Source organism: Macrobrachium rosenbergii, chromosome 42 (genome assembly GCF_040412425.1).
Source record: "Macrobrachium rosenbergii isolate ZJJX-2024 chromosome 42, ASM4041242v1, whole genome shotgun sequence".
Lineage (NCBI taxonomy): Eukaryota > Metazoa > Arthropoda > Malacostraca > Decapoda > Palaemonidae > Macrobrachium > Macrobrachium rosenbergii.
The window spans coordinates 56,756,421-56,777,769 of NC_089782.1; the positions used below are offsets into that span (position 1 = coordinate 56,756,421).

General features: G+C 49.5%; 1 protein-coding gene across 1 annotated transcript; it reads left to right on the top strand.

Moving 5' to 3' along the window:
* The first annotated feature begins 4,959 nt into the window (after positions 1 to 4,959).
* Positions 4,960 to 21,155, top strand: LOC136827848 (uncharacterized). Its single transcript, XM_067085307.1, has 14 exons — positions 4,960 to 5,231; positions 6,898 to 7,201; positions 7,571 to 7,864; positions 9,024 to 9,410; positions 11,310 to 11,502; positions 12,482 to 13,272; positions 13,798 to 14,588; positions 14,780 to 15,755; positions 16,121 to 16,750; positions 16,872 to 17,255; positions 18,241 to 18,822; positions 19,007 to 19,212; positions 19,910 to 20,222; positions 20,655 to 21,155. Exons 1-14 carry the CDS (start codon positions 4,960 to 4,962, stop codon positions 21,153 to 21,155), a joined length of 6,624 nt encoding a protein of 2,207 aa, XP_066941408.1.
* The last annotated feature ends 194 nt before the right edge of the window (positions 21,156 to 21,349 follow it).

Consider the following 21,349-nt stretch of genomic DNA (forward strand, 5'->3'; position numbering starts at 1 on the left):
TTCCAAAATTATTATAGCCTCCTCGCACTAACATGGCAGAGAAGCCCCGCCCACCACTGTAACTGCATGGATTGCAGGGTTCATCAGTATTGTATCTATTTCGAATTTAATCATTAACAAGCATACAACATATAGCATATCATTACAAAATCTTGATGTAATGTATAAATTTCTATTCTTTCTGTATAGAAACACTTCCTCTCTGAAACACTTGTCATTGTTTAAAAAAAAAAAAAAAACGAGTGCAACTGTATGCAAAGAAAGGAGAGGTGTGCTGGTTAATGCAACAGCCATTGTTTTGGCGGGATATGGAATCTTACACTTGTCACCTCATCAGCTGATTTCATTGATGTCAACAAATTTCTTATATTTTTCATCCCATTTGAAGGTAAATACTAACATAGCTTCATATATTTACCTATTTAATTTCCTGTGTAATCTAACACAAAGTAAAGGTGTCTTTTTATATTTATATTCGTAATGAGCGATCGGAGGAGGAAGATCAGGTAAGCATTACCCATATATAGGTCTATTAATCATTTTCCCCAGCTCTCCAGTTCCAATCCAGTTGTTAAAGGCCACACGTGTCCGTAGATGGTTGGTTAGGAATGGAAGGTTTGATCCAGTTCAACAAAGTTGGGTAAACTTTCAGAAAAGTGTTAGATATCTCCAAACAAAAAAAGGGAAAAAAAAACTGGTCTAAAACAAGGCATTTTGTTCCATCCGTTTTGTTTTATTTATTTTTTGTATTTTATTTTTATCTTTTTTTTTTGTTTATCCAATGCCAATATTGAGTGCCAGTATAGGATTTTATCACAGAGCTGAACTAGAGTGCTTATTCCATATGTAGTCAAACTCAGAAATCATCGCTAGAATTTAGAATACTTGGAGATAGTTGCGGTTCACAGATCGGTTAGGCTATTTACTCAAATTCCTTGGTTATGTGGTTGAATCTGGAGGAGCCGATTGGTAGCCTCGTATGGGTCTAGTTCCAATAATTGTATAAACCAAAAAATTATATCTCTTCTTTATTTACCCTTTGTTTTATGCGACTATACATTTAAGCAATTATATTATGAGGTTTGTTTATGAATTTATGCAGTCGTATTGTAAATGAAGCTTTAGGCTATAGGCCTATATGTCGTTAACTGCCTCCATTTGCTAACATTCACTTTTAAATTATAACTTTAACGTTATGTCATTTTAATACATGTTTCTTGGCATATAGGAAAGATGCATACATATGATTTTTCGACATATATTTCCCGATTCAGTATTATTATTACTCAATAAATACATTAAAAACTATATAGCTTTTATATTTCCCCATCAATTAGCTGGAAAATAGCATAAAATTTACGTAGTCCTATAGCAAATTAATTTTAGATCACCTTAAACCAAAGAGTATTGCTCCTACGATTAAACCCAAAACAAATTCAAGTACAAATTAAAGATTAGTTAATCAGTAAAAATAATTATTTGTGTTGTCGCCAAAACAATGGCTGTTCCATTAACCAGCACGCCCCCCCCCCCTTTCTTTGCGTACAGTTGCATTCGATTTTTTTTCTTCGTGTGTTTTTATACAGTGACAAGTATTTCAGTGACAGCAACTATGCAGAAAGAATAGAAATTTATATATTACATCAAGATTTTTGTAATGATATGCTATATTTTGTATGCTTGTTAATGATTAAATTCGAAATAGATACAATACTGACGAATCCTGCAAGCTATGCAGTTGCAATGGTGGCGGGGCTTCTCCGCCAGATTAGTGCGAGGAGACTTCATTTCTCTTTCTCTACAGTCCGCTACTGCTGCCACTACCCTTCCTGATGCCCCTGATGTACAGGTTGTTGCTGGTGTAGATGATGACGAAGTTGTAAGGGCTGGGTATTGAGTGACATACTGGCTGGGTGTTTACTGGCTTATTGGTAGTTCCTTACTGAGATTTTTGTACAGAATCTTCGAAGATGTTATTGATGCGTGCGAGCGGTAAAGTAGCGTATACACCCAGACAGGTAAAACAGAGATAAAAGACTCAGACATCTGTAGTTTTTACACACAGACAAGGGAAAACAGAGATTACGTTTCGGACATCTGTGCTTGTAGACAGACAAACAGATGGCGATTGTGAGAGACATAATAAACATACAATGATAAACCATATATCAATGGTGAGGCCAGGAAATTCCACATATGGACATTTGCATGAGGTTCGAGACAGATTAATGAATACAATGCAGTAGCATAACATATGTGAAATGGAGAGATGTTTGGCGTCTTCACAAATAGAAACATACATACAGTTTGATACAGAAGATTCGTTGAAACATAATGAGTACATGATTAGAATGCTTGCATGGCAATGTAAGTAGTGGTGGTTGTACACTCGGCAAGGAAAGTGAGGATACATTTTTTTTAAATCTTCGGACATACAGTATGTTGCTCAATAATGCGACATCTGGCAACTTTAGAAAGGGGAGGAGCTTCCGTCTTATTGTGTTTGTTTTTGCTTGACCTCTTATAACTTTCAATCATATTTTACGATAATGAAATCATTGATACTTAAATGCAGTAGTAAGTTTCACAGTATTCGTTTAAGTTGTAATTTGCAGCGACAGTTCTGAGCAAAATAAACATTTTTCGACGTAACTTATCAAGCAACCTTACACAAATGAATTTATGACACCACATTGAACGGAATGCTTGCATAATCGGAAACACGATCTTCCATAATGAATTCAAGAGTTAAATTTGAGCTATGTCCAACGAAAAGGAATGAATGCATTGTTATGATGAGAGAGAGAGAAAGAGAGAGTCTGCTGTTGTGTAAGCCTAGGCCTATATATACTGTAGAGCTAATTTCATTATTTTTTTTCTTTTAGAGACTGAGCGATACTATATTTGTAAAGTATGTTTTAGCAATGGAGAGAGAGAGAGAGTTGCTGTTGTGTAAGCCTAGGCCTATCGGTAGAGCTACTCATTTCATTTTTTTTCTTTTTAGAGATTGAGCTACACTATGTTGGTATAGTATGTTTTAGCAATGGCGAGAGAGAGAGAGAGAGAGAGAGAGAGACTATGGCAACGTCAAGAAACATCCAGTTACTTGTATTTTCCCCCCGAAGCTCCTGCTCTGCCCTTCACATCATAGAGAACACTCTTGCGGATTTAAATAGATTTGGTCAACCTACCTAGGTGTCACAACATTTACTGCCATTAATTCCAGCTGACTTTTAACACCGTGAAATACAAACATGAATGTGTAAAAATTAAAGAAATTAGCATTACCTCATATGATGATGCAATAATAAGCCTGTTCATAACGGAAAACGAGTAAATATTGCCGTTCTGATGAATAGTACTACACCGAGATATCCACATACTATCTTTTAGATCTCTATGAACGAAGTCATCTGAGAAATTCTGATTACTTCGTACATGCATGGTGTTCTTAAGTATCTGAACGTTTTTGTTTTGCAGATTTAACATATATGATATAATTTGCATTGTATTTTCATATTCTAGAGTAGATTTACCGAGATTATGTGTTTTCTGTAAGAAAAAAATTGAAATTCGATGAACGAAATCTAATGAAAACTGTATCTTCACTTTCCTTGCCTAGTGTACATGCATCAAGACAACAATGGTTAGGGAGAAACAGATGGAAATATTGTATGGTTGAAATCGTGCCCCTTTAGAGAAAGAAAAGGAGATGCTCTTGTTGTGTTGTCCACTCCGATGGATGACGAACACACGCAAACACACACGTGTTTGGAAGAGACGGCGTCAGGCTCTTACAAAGTGAGTATCATCCTCATCATCGAGGAAAGGAGGCCAGTGAAGAAGAAGTTTGATGAGCAGGAGAGCGATGAGAGTGTCCTTGATAACATTAATATTTCATTATTTTCAATCTTGAAACATATAGCAGACATGTTGATGAACTTCTGATTAATGTTTGAGTTTCATAACATTAACTATATGGAAACTTTTTATTGTCGGTTTTTCCTGTTTTTCATTTCTGCAACGAAATATATTACTTTTGTATAATTTCAAAATTTTTTTTATGGTGATTGAAAATGCTGAAGCAGCCAGGAAGGCACTTCCAGAGAGGCCCAGTGGAATCTCTTCCTGAAGAAGATTGGGGAGGATTTCTCCGAGGCTGACCCGTTCTTCTACAGCAATCCTACATGGAAGTGGAGCTGGTATGCTTTGCTGAGAGGATAGAGAAGTCGATGGCAGAAGGGAAAGGGAAATTCAAAGCGAGTTTTGAACTGTACCCATGAACGAGACGTTCGTTTTTGGAAGTGGAACAAGACTCATGGTCACCCGCATCTTTCCCGCCTCAGCTGCCTGTTGCTTCAACATCCTTCGTCAGCCTCCAGTTGCTTCAACATCCTTCATACCTCAGCCTCCTGCTGCTTCATCATCTTTCGCCCTTAAGCCTCCTGTTGCTTCATCATCCTTCACCTCTCAGCCTCCTGTTGTTTCATCATCCTTCACCCCTCAGCCTCCTGTTGCTTCATCATCCTTCACCCCTCAGCCTCCTGTTGTTTAATCATCCTTCACCCCTCAGCCTCCTGTTGCTTCATCATCCTTCACCCCTCAGCCTCCTGTTGCTTCATCTTCCTTCACCCGTCAGCCTCCTCTTGTTTCATCATCCTTCGCCCCTCAGCCTCCTGTTGTTTCATCATCCTTCACCCCTCAGCCTCCTGTTGCTTCATCATCCTTCGCCCCTCAGCCTCCTGTTGTTTCATCATCCTTCGCCCCTCAGCCTCCTGTTGCTTCAACATCCTTAATGCCTCAGTCTCCTGTTGCTTCATAATACTTCACCCCTCAGCCTCCTGTTGCTTCAACATCCTTCATGCTTTAGCCTATGCTGCTTCATCATCTTTCGCCCCTCTGCCTACTGTTGCTTCATCATCCTTCACCCCTCAGCCTGCTGTTGCTTCAACATCCTTCATGCCTCAGCCTCATGTTGCTTCGTCATCTTTCGCCCCTAAACCTCCTGTTGCTTCATCATCCTTCACCCCTCAGCCTCATGTTGTTTCATCATCCTACACCCCTCAGCCTCCTGTTGCTTCATCATCCTTTGCCCCTCAGCCTCCTGTTGCTTCATCATCCTTCACCCCTCAGCCTCCTGTTGCTTCATCATTCTTCGCCCATCAGCCTCCTGTTGCTTCATCATCCTTTGCCCCTCAGCCTCCTGTTGCTTCAACATCCTTAACGCCTCAGCCTCCTGTTGCTTCATCATCTTTGGCCCCTCAGCCTCCTGTTGCTTCATCATACTTCGCCCCTCAGCCTCCTGTTGCTTCAACATCTTTCGCCCCTCAACCTATGCTGCTTCATCATCTTTTGCCCCTCTGCCTACTGTTGCTTCATCATCCTTCAACCCTCAGCCTCCTGTTCCTTCAGCATCCTTCATGCCTCAGCCTCCTGTTGCTTCATCATCTTTCGCCCCTAAACCTCCTGTTGCTTCATCATCCTTCACCCCTCAGCCTCCTGTTGTTTCATCATCTTACACCCCTCAGCCTCCTGTTGCTTCATCATCCTGTGCCTCTCAGCCTCCTGTTGCTTCATCATCCTTCGCCCCTCAGCCTCCTGTTGCTTCAACATCCTTTGCCCCTCAGCCTCCTGTTGCTTCATCATCCTTCACCCCTCATCCTCCTGTTGCTTCACCATCCTTTGCCCCTCAGCCTCCTGTTGCTTCACCATCCTTCACCCCTCAGCCTCCTGTTGCTTCACCCTCCTTTGCCCCTCAGCCTCCTGTTGCTTCACCATCCTTCGCCCCTCAGCCTCCTGTTGCTTCATCATCCTTCACCCCTCAGCCTTCTGTTGCTTCAACATCCTTCACCCCTCAGGCTCCTGTTGCTTCATCATTCTTTGCCCCTCAGCCTCCTGTTGCTTCACCATCCTTCGCCCCTCAGCCTCCTATTCCTTCATCATCCTTCACCCCTCAGCCTCCTGTTGCTCCAACATCCTTCATGCCTCAGCCTCCTGCTGCTTCATCATCCTTCACCCCTCAGCCTCCTGTTGCTTCATCATCCTTCACCCCTCAGCCTCCTGTTGCTTCATCACCCTTTGCCCCTCAGCCTCCTGTTGCTTCATCATCCTTCACCCCTCAGCCTCCTGTTGCTTCATCATCCTTTGCCCCTCAGCCTCCTGTTGCTTCATCCTTCACAGCCTCCTGTTGCTTCATCCCTTCCCCTCAGCCTCCTGTTGCTTCATCATCCTTTGCCCCTCAGCCTCCTGTTGCTTCACCCCTCATCCTTTGCTTCCCATCCTTTGCCCCTCAGCCTCCTGTTGCTTCATCATCCTTCACCCCTCAGCCTCCTGTTGCTTCATCATCCTTCAGCCTCCTTCCATCATCCTTCCTCTCCTGTTGCTTCATCATCAGCCTCCTTTGCCCCCCCAGCCTCCTGTTGCTTCATCATCTCCTTTGCCCCTCAGCCTCCTGTTGCTTCATCATCCTCCCCTCAGCCTCCTGTTGCTTCAACATCCTTCACCCATCTTTTGCCCCTCAGCCTCCTGTTGCTTCATCATCCTTCGCCCCTCAGCCTCCTGTTGCTTCAACATCCTTCACCCCTCAGCCTCCTCAGCCCCTCAGCCTCCTGTTGCTTCATCATCCTTCCCCTCAGCCTCCTCTTGTTGCTCATCATCCTTTGCCCCTCAGCCTCCTGTTGCTTCATCATCCTTCCCCCTCAGCCTCCTGTTGCTTCAACATCCTTCACCCCTCAGCCTCCTGTTGCTTCATCATCCTTCACCCCTCAGCCTCCTGTTGCTTGTTTCATCATCTTTCATCATCTTTTGCCCCTCAGCCTCCTGTTGCTTCATCATCCTTCACCCCTCAGCCTCCTGTTGCTTCAACATCCTTCATCCCTGCTTCATCATCTTTCTCAGCCTCCTGTTGCTTCATCATCCTTCAACCCCTCAGTCTCCTGTTGCTTCATCATCCTTCACCCCTCAGCCTCCTGTTGCTTCATCATCATCAGCCTCCTGTTGCACCATCCTTCGCAGCCTCCTGTTGCTTCATCATCCTTCAGCCCCTCAGCCTCCTGTTGCTTCATCATCCTTCACCCCTCAGCCTCCTGTTGCTTCATCATCCTCCTGTTGCTTTCATCATCTTTCGCCCCTCAGCCCTCCTGTTGCTTCATCATCCTTCACCCCTCAGCCTCCTGTTGCTTCAACATCCTTCACCCTTCCTGTTGTTTCATCATCTTTCGCCCCTCAGCCTCCTGTTGCTTCATCATCCTTCACCCCTCAGCCTCCTGTTGCTTCAACATCCTTCACGCCCCTCAGCCTCCTGTTGTTTCATCATCAGCCTCCTGTTGCTTCATCATCCTTCACCCTCCTCAGCCCCTCAGCCTCCTGTTGTTTCATCATCCTTTGCCCCTCAGCCTCCTGTTGCTTCATCATCCTTTGCCCCTCAGCCTCCTGTTGCTTCATCATCCTTTGCCCCTCAGCCTCCTGTTGCTTCATCATCCTTCACCCCTCAGCTCCTGTTGCTTCATCATCTTTCCCCCTCAGCCTCCTGTTGCTTCAACTTCACCCCTCATCATCCTTTGCCCCTCAGCCTCCTGTTGATTCATCATCCTTTGCCCCTCAGCCTCCTGTTGCATTCATCAGCCTCCTTGTTTCATCATCTTTCGCCCCTCAGCCTCCTGTTGCTTCATCATCCTTTCAGCCTCCTGTTGTTTCATCATCTTCACCCCTCAGCCTCCTGTTGCTTCATCATCTTCACCCCTCAGCCTCCTGTTGCTTCATCCTTCAGCCCCAGCCTCCTGTGGTTCAATCATCTCAGTCTCCTGTTGCTTCATCATCCCCCTCAGCCTCCTGTTGCTTCATCATCCTTCACCCTCAGCCTCCTGTTGCTTCAACATCCTTCACCCCTCAGCCTCCTGTTGCTTCATCATCTTTCACCCCTCAGCCTCCTGTTGCTTCATCATCCTTCACCCCTCAGCCTCCTTTTGCTTCATCATCCTTCACCCCTCAGCCTCCTGTTGCTTCATCATCCTTCACCCCTCAGCCTCCTGTTGCTTCATCATCCTTCACCCCTCATCCTGTTGCTTCATCCCTCAGTCCTCCTGTTTGCTTCATCATCCTTCACCCCTCAGCCTCAGTCTCCTGTTGCTTCATCATCCTTTGCCCCCCAGCCTCAGTTGCTTCATCATCCTGTTCAGCCTCTCAACATCCTTCACCCCTCAGCCTCCTGTTGCTTCATCATCCTTCACCCCTCAGCCTCCTGTTGTTTCATCATCCTTCACCCCTCAGCCTCCTGTTGCTTCATCATCCTTCGCCCCAGCCTCAGCCTCCTGTTGTTTCATCATCCTTCACCCCTCAGCCTCCTGCTGGTTCAATATCATCTTTCACCCCTCTCAGCCTCCTGTTGCTTCATCATCCTCCTTCCTGTTGCCCCTTCATCCCCTCAGCCTCCTGTTGCTTCATCATCCTTCACCCTCAGCCTCCTGTTGCTTCAAAATCCTTCACCCCTCAGCCTCCTGTTGCTTCATCATCTTTCGCCCCTCAGCCTCCTGTTGCTTCATCATCCTTCACCTCACCTTCATCATCCTCCTCAGTTGTTGCTTCATCATCCTTCACCCCTCAGCCTCCTGTTGCTTCATCATCCTTCGCCCCTCAGCCTCCTGTTGCTTCATCATCCTTCACCCCTCAGCCTCCTGTTGCTTCATCATCCTTCACCCCTCAGCCTCCTGTTGCTTCATCATCCTTCGCCCCTCAGCCTCCTGTTGCTTCATCATCCTTCACCCCTCAGCCTCCTGTTGCTTCATCATCTTTCACCCCTCAGCCTCCTGTTGCTTCATCATCCTTCACCTCAGCCTCCTGTTGCTTCAACATCCTTCACCCCTCAGCCTCCTGTTGTTTCATCATCTTTCGCCCATCAGCCTCCTGTTGCTTCATCATCCTTCACCCCTCAGCCTCCTGTTGCTTCATCATCCTTCAGCCTCCTGTTGCTTTCATCATCCTTCACCCCTCAGCCTCCTGTTGCTTCATCATCCTTCACCCCTCAGCCTCCTGTTGCTTCATCATCCTTCACCCCTCAGCCTCCTGTTGCTTCATCATCCTTCCTGTTGCCCCATCAGCCTCCTGTTGCTTCATCAGCCTCCTTTGTTTCATCATCCCCTCAGCCTCCTGTTGCTTCAACATCCTTCATGTCTCAGCCTCCTGCTGCTTCATCATCTTTCCCCCTCAGCCTCCTGTTGTTTCATCATCCCTTCACCCTCAGCCTCCTGTTGCTTCATCATCCTTCACCCCTCAGCCTCCTGTTGTTGCTCATCATCCTTCGCCCTCAGCCTCCTGTTGCTTCATCATCCTTCACCACTCAGCCTCCTTTTGCTTCATCATCCTTCACCCCTCAGCCTCCTGTTGCTTCATCATCCTTCACCCCTCAGCCTCCTGTTTCTTCATCATCCTTTGCCCCTCAGCCTCCTGTTGCTTCATCATCCTTCACCCCTCAGCCTCCTGTTGCTTCAACATCCTTCACCCCTCAGCCTCCTGTTGCTTCATCATCCTTTGCCCCTCAGCCTCCTGTTGCTTCATCATCCTTCACCCCTCATCCTGTTGCTTCAACTCATCAGCCTCCTGTTGCTTCACCTTTCACCCCTCAGCCTCCTGTTGCTTCAACATCCTTCATTCCCTCAGCCTCCTGTTGCTTCATCATCCTTCACCCCTCAGCCTCCTGTTGCTTCATCATCCTTCACCCCTCAGCCTCCTGTTGCTTCATCATCCTTCACCCCTCAGCCTCCTGTTGTTGCTTCATCATCCTTCACCCCTCAGCCTCCTTTGCTTTGTTGTTATCATCCTTCACCCCTCAGCCTCCTGTTGCTTCATCATCCTTCACCACTCAGCCTCCTGTTGCTTCATCATCCTTCACCCCTCAGCCTCCTGTTGCTTCATCATCCTTCACCCCTCAGCCTCCTGTTGCTTCATCATCCTTCACCCTCAGCCTCCTGTTGCTTCATCATCTTTCATGCCCCTCAGCCTCCTGTTGCTTCATCATCCTTCACCCCTCAGCCTCCTGTTGCTTCATCATCCTTCACCCTCAGCCTCCTGTTGCTTCATCATCTTTCCCCATCAGCCTCCTGTTGCTTCATCATCCTTCACCCCTCAGCCTCCTGTTGCTTCATCATCCTTTGCCCTCAACTCCTTCCTGTTGCTTCTGTCTTTCGCCCCTCAGCCTCCTGTTGCTTCATCATCACCCCCCTCAGCCTCCTGTTGCTTCATCATCCTCAGCCTCCTGTTGCTTCATCATCCTTCACCCCTCAGCCTCCTGTTGCTTCAACATCCTTTCACCCCTCAGCCTCCTGTTGCTTCATCATCCTTCACCCTCAGCCTCCTGTTGTTTCATCATCATCCTTTGTGTCCACCCCTCAGCCTCCTGTTGCTTCATCATCCTTCACCCCTCAGCCTCCTGTTGCTTCATCATCCTTCACCCCTCAGCCTCCTGTTGCTTCATCATCCTTCACCCCTCAGCCTCCTGTTGCTTCATTCAGCCTCCTGTTGCATCATCCTTTGCCCCTCAGCCTCCTGTTGCTTCAACATCCTTCACCCCTCAGCCTCCTGTTGCTTCATCATCCCTTCACCCCTCAGCCTCCTGTTGCTTCATCATCCTTTGCCCCCTCAGCCTCCTGTTGTTTCATCATCCTTCACCCCTGTCAGCCTCCTGTTGCTTCATCATCCTTCACCCCTCAGCCTCCTGTTGATTCATCATCCTTTGTCCCCTCAGCCTCCTGTTGCTTCATCATCCTTCAACCCCTCAGCCTCCTGTTGCTTCATCATCCTTCACCCCTCAGCCTCCTGTTGCTTCATCATCCTTCACCCCTCAGCCCTCAGCTTCCTGTTGCTTCATCATCCTGCTTCACCCCTCAGCCTCCTGTTGCTTCAACATCCTTCACCCCTCAGCCTCCTGTTGCTTCATTTCATCCTTCTGTTGCCATCAGCCTCAACCTCCTGTTGCTTCATCATCCTTTGCCCCTCAGCCTCCTGTTGCTTCATCATCCTTCTTTCGCCCCTCAGCCTCCTGTTGCTTCAACATCCTTTGCCCTCAGCCTCCTGTTGCTTCATCATCCTTCACCCCTCAGCCTCCTGTTGCTTCAATCATCCTTCACCCCTCAGCCTCCTGTTGCTTCATTTTCATCCTTCCTGTTGCTTCATCATCCTTCACCCCTCAGCCTCCTGTTGCTTCATCATCCTTCGCCCCTCAGCCTCCTGTTGTTTCATCATCTTTTGCCCCTCAGCCTCCTGTTGCTTCAACATCCCTCAGCCTCCTGTTGCTTCATCATCCTTCATTCCCTCAGCCTCCTGTTGCTTCATCATCCTTAACCCCTCAGTCTCCTGTTGCTTCATCATCCTTCGCCCCTCAGCCTCCTGTTGCTTCATCATCTTTTACCCCTCAGCCTCCTGTTGCTTCATCATCTTTCACCCCACCTCAGCCTCCTTTTGCGCCCCTGTTGCTTTCATCATCATCCCCCTTCACCCCTCCAGCCTCCTGTTGGCCTTGCATCATCCTTCACCCCTCAGCCTCCTGTTGCTTCAACATCCTTCACCCCTCAGCCTCCTGTTGTTTCATCATCCTTTGCCCCTCAGCCTCCTGTTGCTTCAATCATCCTCCTTTGCCCCTCAGCCCTCAGCCTCCTGTTGCTTCATCATCCTTCACCTCCTCAGCCTCCTGTTGCTTCATCATCCTTCACCCCTCAGCCTCCTGTTGCTTCATCATCCTTTGCCCCTCAGCCTCCTGTTGCTTCAACATCCTTCATGCCCCTCAGCCTATGTTGCTTCATCATCTTTCACCCCTCAGCCTCCTGTTGCTTCATCCCTAGGCCTTCCCCCTCAGCCTCCTGTTGCTTCAACATCCCATGCCTCAGCCTCCTGTTGTTTCACCATCCTTTGCCCCTCAGCCTCCTGTTGCTTCATCATCCCTCATGCTCCTCAGCCTCCTGTTGTTTCATCATCCTTGCACCCCTCAGCCTCCTGTTGCTTCATCATCCTTCACCCCATCAGCCTCCTGTTGCATTCATCATCTTTCACCCCTCAGCCTCCTGTTGCTTCATCATCATTTCACCCCCTCAGCCTCCTGTTGCTTCATCATCCTTTGCCCTCAGCCTCCTGTTGCTTCATCATCTTTCGCCCCTCAGCCTCCTGTTGCTTCATCATCCTTCACCCCTCAGCCCCTCAGCCTCCTGTTGCTTCATCATCCTTCACCCCTCAGCCTCCTGTTGCTTCATCATCTTTCGCCCCTCAGCCTCCTGTTGCTTCATCATCCTTCACCCCTCAGCCTCATCATTGCCCTCTCAGCCTCCTGTTCCTTCACATCCTTCGCCCATCAGCCTCCTGTTGCTTCATCATCCTTCACCCCTCAGCCTCCTGTTGCTTCATCATCCTTTGCCCCTCAGCCTCCTGTTGCTTCATCATCCTTCGCCCTCAGCCTCCTGTTGCTTCATCATCTTTTGCCCCTCTTGTTGCACCTCAGCCTCTTGTTGGTGTTCATCATCCTTTCAGCCTGTCTTCATCATCTTTCTCCTGTTGCTTCATCATCCTTCACCCCTCAGCCTCCTGTTGTTTCAACATCCTTCACCCCTCAGCCTTCCTGCTGCATCATCCTTCGCCCCTCAGTCTCCTGTTGCTTCATCATCCTTTGCCCCTCAGCCTCCTGTTGCTTCATCATCCTTCACCCCTCAGCCTCCTGTTGCTTCAACATCCTGTTGTATCATCAGCCTCAGCCTCCTGTTGCATTCTTCATCTTTCGCCCCTCAGCCTCCTGTTGCTTCATCATCCTTCGCCCCTCATCCTCCTGTTGCTTCATCATCCTTCGCCCCTCAGCCTCCTGTTGCTTCATCATCCTTCGCCCCTCAGCCTCCTGTTGCTTCAACATCCTTAACGCTTCAGTCTCCAGTTGCTTCATCATCTTTCGCCCCTCAGCCTCCTATTGCTTCATCATTCTTCACCCCTCTGCCTCTTGTTGCTTCAACATCTTTCACGCCTCAGCCACCTCCTGCTTCACCATCTTTCGCCCCTCAGCCTCCTATTGCTTCATCATACATCACCCCTCAGCCTTCTGTTGCTTCAACATCCTCCATGCCTCAGCCTCCTGTTGCTTCATCATCCTTCACCCCTCAGCCTCCTGTTGCTTCATCATCCTTCACCCCTCATCCCTCCTGTTGCTTCAACATCCTTCACCCTCAGCCTCCTGTTGTTCATCATCCTTTTGCCCTCAGCCTCCTGTTGCTTCAACATCCTCAGCCTTTTGCCCCTCAGCCTCCTGTTGCTTCATCATCCTTCGCCCCTCAGCCTCCTGTTGTTTCATCATCCTTCACCCCTCAGCCTCCTGTTGCTTCATCATCCTTCACCCCTCAGCCTCCTGTTGTTGCTTCATCATCCTTCAGCCTCAGCCTCCTGTTGCTTCATCATCCTTTGCCCCTCAGCCTCCTGTTGCTTCATCATCTTTCGCCCCTCAGCCTCCTGTTGCTTCATCATCCTTCACCCCTCAGCCTCCTGTTGCTTCATCATCTTTCTTCATCCCTCTGCCTCCTGTTGTTTCATCATCACCCCCCTCAGCCTCCTGTTGCTTCATCATCCTTCACCCCTCAGCCTCCTGTTGCTTCATCATCCTTCACCCCTCAGCCTCCTGTTGATTCATCATCTTTCGCCCCTCAGCCTCCTGTTGTTTCATCATCCTTCGCCCCTCAGCCTCCTGTTGCTTCAACATCCTTTGCCCCTCAGCCTCCTGTTGCTTCATCATCCTTCGCCCCTCAGCCTCCTCTTGTTTCATCATCTTTTGCCCCTCAGCCTCCTGTTGCTTCATCATCCTTCCCCCCTCAGCCTCCTGTTGCTTCTCATCCTTCACCCCTCAGCCTTGTTGTTTCATCCCTTCACCCTCAGCCTCCTGTTGCTTCATCATCCTTCCCCCCTCTGCCTCCTGTTGCTTCATCATCCTTCACCCCTCAGCCTCCTGTTGCTTCATCATCCTTCGCCCCTCAGCCTCCTGTTGCTTCATCATCCTTCACCCCTCAGCCTCCTGTTTCTTCAATCATCCTAACCCCTCAGCCTCCTGTTGCTTCATCATCTTTGCCCCTCAGCCTCCTGTTGCTTCATCATCCTTTGCCCCTCAGCCTCCTGTTGCTTCATCATCCTTCATCCCTCAGCCTCCTGTTGCTTCATCATCCTTTAGCCTCATTTGTCTCAGCCTCCTGTTGCTTCAACATCCTTTACCCCAGCCTCCTGTTGCTTCATCATCCTTCATGCCCCATCAGCCTCCTGTTGCTTCATCATCCTTCACCCCTCAGCCTCCTGTTGCTTCATCATCCTTGTTGCTTCCAACATCTCTCACCTCAGCCTCCTGTTGTTTCATCATCTTTCGCCCCTCAGCCTCCTGTTGCTTCATCATCCTTTGCCCCTCAGCCTCCTGTTGCTTCATCATCCTTCACCCCTCAGCCTCCTGTTGCTTCATCATCCTTCGCCCCTCAGCCTCTCCTGTTCAGCCTCCTGCTGCTTCACCATCTTTGCCCCTCAGCCTTCCATTCATCATCCTTCACCCCTCAGCCTCCTGTTGCTTCATCATCCTTCACCCTCAGCCTCCTGTTGCTTCAACATCCTTTGCCATCAGCCTCCTGTTGCTTCATCATCCTTCATCCCTCAGCCTCCTGTTGTTTCATCATCACCCCTCAGCCTCCTGTTGCTTCATCATCCTTCACCCCTCAGCCTCCTGTTGCTTCAACATCCTTCATTCCCTCAGCCTCCTGTTGCTTCAATCATCTTTCACACCCCTCAGCCTCCTGTTGCTTCATCATCCTTCACCCCTCAGCCTCCTGTTGCTTCAACATCCTTTGCCTCAGTCTCCTGTTGGTTCATCATCCTTCACCCCCTCAGCCTCCTGTTGCTTCATCATCCTTCACCCCTCAGTCCCTCAGCCTCCTGTTGCCCCTCAACATCCTTCACCCCTCAGCCTCCTGTTGCTTCACATCTTTCGCCCTTCTCAGCCTCCTGTTGATTCATCATCCTTCAACCCTCAGCCTCCTGTTGCTTCATCATCCTTCACCCCTCAGCCTCCTGTTGCCATCATCTTTCAGCCTCCTGTTGCTTCATCATCCTTTCACCCTCAGCCTCCTGTTGCTTCATCATCCTTCACCCTCAGCCTCCTCAGCCATCCTTCACCCTTGTTTCAACCTCCAACATCTTGTCATCCTTCACCCCTCAGCCTCCTGTTGCTTCATCATCCTTCACCCCTCAGCCTCCTGTTGCTTCAACATCCCTTCCCCAGCCCTAGCCTCATCCCTTCAACCCTCAGCCTCTATTGCTTCATCAATTGTTTTGCTTCATCCTTCGCCCCTCAGCCTCCTGTTGCTTCACATCTTTCACCCTCAGCCTCCTGTTGCTTCAACATCCTTTGCCCTCAGCCTCCTGTTGCTTCATCATCCTTCAGCCTCCTGTTGTCTTCATCATCCTTTAACCCTCAGCCTCCTGTTGCTTCATCATCCTTCACCCTCAGCCTCCTGTTGCTTCATCATCATGCCCCTTCAACCTCAGCCTCCTGTTGCTTCATCATCCTTTCACCCCTCTTCATCTCCTTCACCCTTCAGCCTCATCATCCTTCATCCCTCAGCCTCCTGTTGCTTCATCATCCTTCATGCCTCAGCCTCCTGTTGTTCATTCAACCTCCTGTTGTTGCTTCATCATCCTTCACCCCTCAGCCTCCTGTTGCTTCATCATCATTTGCCCCTCAGCCTCCTGTTGCTTCATCATCTTTCGCCCATCAGCCCCTTCATCATCACCCCTCAGCCTCCTGTTGCTTCATCATCCTTTGGCCCCTCAGCCTCCTGTTGCTTCATCATCCTTCACCCCTCAGCCTCCTGTTGCTTCATCATCCTTCGCCCCTCAGCCTCCTGTTGCTTCATCATCCTTCACACCCTCAGCCTCCTGTTGCTTCATCATCCTTCATGCCTCAGCCTCCTGTTGTTTCATCATCCTTCACCCCCTCAACCTCCTGTTGCTTCATCATCCTTCACCCCTCAGCCCTGTTGCTTCAACATCCTTCATGCCCTCAGCCTCCTGTTGCTTCATCATCCTTTCACCCCCTCAGCCTCCTGTTGTTTCATCATCCTTCACCCTTCAGCCTCCTGTTGCTTCAACATCCTTCATTCCTCAGCCTCCTGTTGTTTCATCATCTTTCGCCCCTCAACCTCCATTCCTTCATCATCCTTCATCAGCCTCCTGTTGCTTCATCATCTTTCACCCCTCAGCCTCCTGTTGCTTCATCATCCTTCACCCCTCAGCCTCCTGTTGCTTCAACATCCTTAACCCTCAGCTCCTGTTGCTTCATCATCTTTCACCCCTCAGCCTCCTGTTGTTTCATCATCCTTCACCCCTCAGCCTCCTGTTGCTTCATCATCCTTCACCCCTCAGCCTCCTGTTGTTTCATCATCCTTTGTCCCTTCAGCCTCCTGTTGCTTCAACATCCTTCACCCCTCAGCCTCCTGTTGGTTCATCATCTTTCGCCCCTCAGCCTCCTGTTGCTTCATCATCCTTCACCCCTCAGCCTCTTGTTGCTTCAACATCCTTCACGCCTCAGCCTCCTGCTGCTTCACCATCTTTCGCCCCTCAGCCTCCTGTTGATTCATCATCCTTTGCCCCTCAGCCTCCTGTTGCTTCATCATCATTAACCCCTCAGCCTCCTGTTGGTTTCATCATCCTTCATCCATCAGACCTCCTGTTGCTTCATCATCCTTCATCCCCTCAGCCTCCTGTTGTTTCATCATTTCCCCTCAGCCTCCTGTTGCTTCATCATCCTTCATCCCTCAGCCTCCTGTTGCTTCATCATCCTTCACCCTCAGCCTCCTGTTGCTTCATCATCCTTCACCCCTCAGCCTCCTGTTGCTTCATCATCTTTCACCCCTCAGCCTCCTGTTGCTTGTTTCATCATTTTCAATGCCTCCTCATCCCTCATCCTCACCCTCAGCCTCCTGTTGCTTCATCATCCTTCACCCCTCAGCCTCCTGTTGCTTCAACATCCTTTGCCCCTCAGCCTCCTGTTGCTTTTTGCACCTCCCTGGCTCATCACCCTCAATGTTGTTTCATCATCCTTCACCCCTCAGCCTCCTGTTGGTTCATCATCCTCAGCCTTGTTGCTTCATCATCCTCAGCCTCCTGTTGCTTCATCATCCTTCACCCCCTCAGCCTCCTGTTGCTTCAATCATCCTTCATCCCCTCAGCCTCCTGTTGCTTCATCATCCTTTCGCCCTCAGCCTCCTGTTGGTTCATCATCCTTCACCCTCATCAGCCTCAGCCTCTGTTGCTTCATCATCCTTCACCCTCAGCCTCCTGTTGCTTCATCATCCTTCCCCTCAGCCTCCTGTTGCTTCATCATCCTTCGCCCCTCAGCCTCCTGTTGCTTCATCATCCTTCACCCCATCATCCTGTTGCTTCAACATCCTTCAGCCTCCTGTTGGTTCAACATCCTTTGCAGCCTCCTTTCCCATCCTTCGCCCTCAGCCTCCTGTTGCTTCAACATCCCTTCCTCACCCCCCCTCAGCCTCCTGTTGCTTCATCATCCTTTGCCCCTCAGCCTCCTGTTGCTTCATCATCCTTTTGCCCTCAGCCTCCTGTTGCTTCATCATCCTTCACCCCTCAGCCTCCTGTTGCTTCATCATCCTTCACCCTCAGCCTCCTGTTGCTTCATCATCCTTCATGCCTCAACAGCTCCTGTTGCTTCCATCATCCTTTCACCCCTCAGCCTCCTGTTGCTTCAACATCCTTTGCCCCTCAGCCTCCTGTTGCATTCAACATCCTGTTTCATCATCTTTCCCCCTCAGCCTCCTGTTGGTTCATCATCCTTCACCCCTCAGCCTCCTGTTGCTTCAACATCCTTTTTCAGCCTCCTGTTGCTTCATCATCATCCTTCAGCCCCTGTTGCCAGCATCCTCCTGTTGCTTCAACATCCTTCACCTCAGCCTCCTGTTGTTGCTTCATCATCCTTCACCCCTCAGCCTCCTTCGTCCTCATCAGACTCCTGTTGCTTCATCATCCTTCACCCCTCAGCCTCCTGTTGCTTCATCATCCTTCAACCCTCAGCCTCCTGTTGCTTCATCATCCTTCACCCCTCAGCCTCCTGTTGCTTCATCATCATTTGCCCCTCAGCTTCCTGTTGCTTCATCATCTTCAGCTCCTCAGCCTCCTGTTGCTTCAACATCTTTCGCCCCTCAGCCTCCTGTTGCTTCATCATCCTTCACCCCTCAGCCTCCTGTTGTTTCAACATCATCCTTCACCCCTCAGCCTCCTGTTGCTTCATCATCCTTCTTCACCTTCAACCTCCTGTTGCTTCATCATCCTTCACCCTCAGCTCCTGTTGCTTCATCATCCTTCACCCCTCAGCCTCCTGTTGCTTCAACATCCTTTTCATCATCTTTAGCCCCTCAGCCTCCTGTTGTTCATCATCTTTCGTGCAACATCCTTCACGCCTCTCAGCCTCCTGTTGCTTCATCATCTTCACCCCTCAGCCTCCTGTTGCTTCAATATCCTTCATGCCATCATCACACTCCTGTTGCTTCATCATCCTTCACCCTCAGCCTCCTGTTGGTTTCATCATCCTTTACCCCTCAGCCTCCTGTTGTTGCTTCATCATCCTTCACCCCTCAGCCTCCTGTTGCTTCATCATCCTTCATCCCTCAGCCTCCTGTTGCTTCATCATCCTTCACCCCTCATCCTCCTGTTGCATTCACCCTCATCCTTTGTTTCATTATCCCTCAGCCTCCTGTTGCTTCAACATCCTTTGCCCCTCAGCCTCCTGTTGCTTCAACATCCTTCATGTCCTCAGCCTGTGTCTCACCCCTCAGCCTCCTGTTGCTTCATCATCTTTCACCCCTCAGCCTCCTGTTGTTTCATCATCATCCTTCACCCCATCAGCCTCCTGTTGCTTCAACATCCTTCACCCCTCAGCCTCCTGTTGTTTCATCATCCTTCAACCCCTCAGCCTCCTGTTGCTTCATCATCCTTCACCCCTCAGCCTCCTGTTGCTTCATCATCCTTCATCCATCAGCCTCCTGTTGCTTCATCATCCTTCGCCCCTCAGCCTCCACAGCCTCCTCCTGTTGCTTCATCATCCTTCACCTCAGCCTCCTGTCCACCCCCTCAGCCTCCTGTTGCTTCATCATCCTTTGCAGCCTCCCTATTGCTTCATCAGCCTCCTGTTGTTTCATCCTTTCAGCCCCTGTTTGCTCAGCCTCCTGTTGCTTCATCATCATCCTTTTGCCCCTCAGCCTCCTGTTGCTTCATCCTTTCCTTCACCCCTCAGCCTCCTGTTGCTTCATCATCCTTCACCATCAGCCTCCTGTTGCTTCAACATCCTTCACCCCTCAGCCTCCTGTTGTTTCATCATCTTTGCCCCCCCAGCCTCCTGTTGCTTCAACATCCTTCACCCCTCAGCCTCCTGTTGGTTCATCATCTTTCGCCCCCTCAGCCTCCTGTTGCTTCATCATCCTTCACCCCTCAGCCTCCTGTTGCTTCAACATCCTTCACCCCTCAGACTCCTGTTGTTTCATCATCTTTTGCCCCTCAGCCTCCTGTTGCTTCATCATCCTTCCCCTCAGCCTCCTGTTGCTTCATCATCCTTCACCCCCCTCAGCCTCCTGTTGCTTCAACATCCTTCAACCATCTCAGCCTCCTGTTGCTTCATCATCCTTCACCCCTCAGCCTCCTGTTGTTCAATCATCTCTCATCCTTTGCCCCTCAGCCTCCTGTTGCTTCAACATCCTTCACCCCTCAGCCTCCTGTTGCTTCATCATCCTTTGCTTCATCATCCTTCCTCAGCCTCCTGTTGCTTCATCATCCATTTGCCCCTCAGCCTCCTGTTGCTTCAACATCCTTCACCCATCAGCCTCCTGTTGCTTCAACATCTTTCACCCCTCAGCCTCCTGTTGCTTCATCATCCTTTCATGCCCCCTCAGCCTCCTGTTGCTTCATCATCCTTCACCCCTCAGCCCTGTCCTGTTGCTTCTGTTGCTTCATCATCATCAGCCTCCTGTTGCTCCTTTGCCTCTCAGCCTCCTGTTGCTTCATCATCCTTTTGCCCCTCAGCCTCCTGTTGCTTCATCATCCTTCATCCTCAGCCTCAGACTCCTGTTGCTTCATCATCCTTCACCCCTCAGCCTCCTGTTGCTTCATCATCCTTCATGCCTCTCAGCCTCAGCTGTTGCTTCATCATCCTTGCCCCTCAGCCTCCTGTTTGCTTCATCATCCTTCACCCTCAGCCTCCTGTTGCTTCATCATCCTTCACCCTCAGCCTCCTGTTGCTTCATCATCCTTCACCCTCATCAGCCTCCTGTTGCTTCATCATCCTTCACCCCTCAGCCTCCTGTTGTTTCATCATCCTTCACCTCACCTCAGCTCCTGTTGCTTCATCATCCTTCACCCCTCAGCCTCCTGTTGTTTCAACATCCTTTGCCCCTCAGCTCAGACTCCTGTTGCTTCATCATCCTTTGCCCCTCAGCCTCCTGTTGCTTCAACATCCTTCACCCTCCTCAGCCTCCTGTTGCTTCATCATCCTTCACCCCTCAGCCTCCTGTTGCAACATCCTTTGCCCCTCAGACTCTTGTTGCTTCATCATCCTTTTGCCCCTCAGCCTCCTGTTGGTTCATCATCCTTTCATCCCTCAGCCTCCTGTTGCTTCATCATCCTTCACCCTCAGCCTCCTGTTGCTTCATCATCCTTTGCCCCTCAGCCTCCTGTTGCTTCATCATCCTTCACCCCTCAGCCTCCTGTTGCTTCAATCTTTCCTTCACCTCATCATCTTTGCCCTGCCTTGTTGTTTCATCATCCTTCAGCCCCTCAGCCTCCTGTTGCTTCATCATCCTTTGCCCCATCAGCCTCCTGTTGCTTCATCATCCTTCACCCCTCAGCCTCCTGTTTTCAATCATCCTTCGCCCCATCAGCCTCCTGTTGCTTCATCATCCTTCGCCCCTCAGCCTCCTGTTGGTTCAATCATCCTTCACCCTCAGCCTCCTCAGTCTCTGTTTGTTGTTTCATCATCCTTCACCCCTCAGCCTCCTGTTGCTTCATCATCCTTCCCCCTCAGCCTCTTGTTGCTTCAACAACATCCTTCACATCCTCAGCCTCCTGTTGTTTCATCATCTTTCGCCCCATCAGCCTCCTGTTGATTCATCATCCTTTGCCCCTCAGCTTCCTGTTGCTTCATCATCCTTAACACCTCAGCCTCCTGTTGCTTCATCATCCTTCATCCCTCAGCCTCCTGTTGCTTCATCATCCTTCACCCCTCAGCCTCCTGCTGCTTCATCATCCTTCACCCCTCAGCCTCCTGTTGCTTCATCATCCTTTGCCCTTCAGCCTCCTG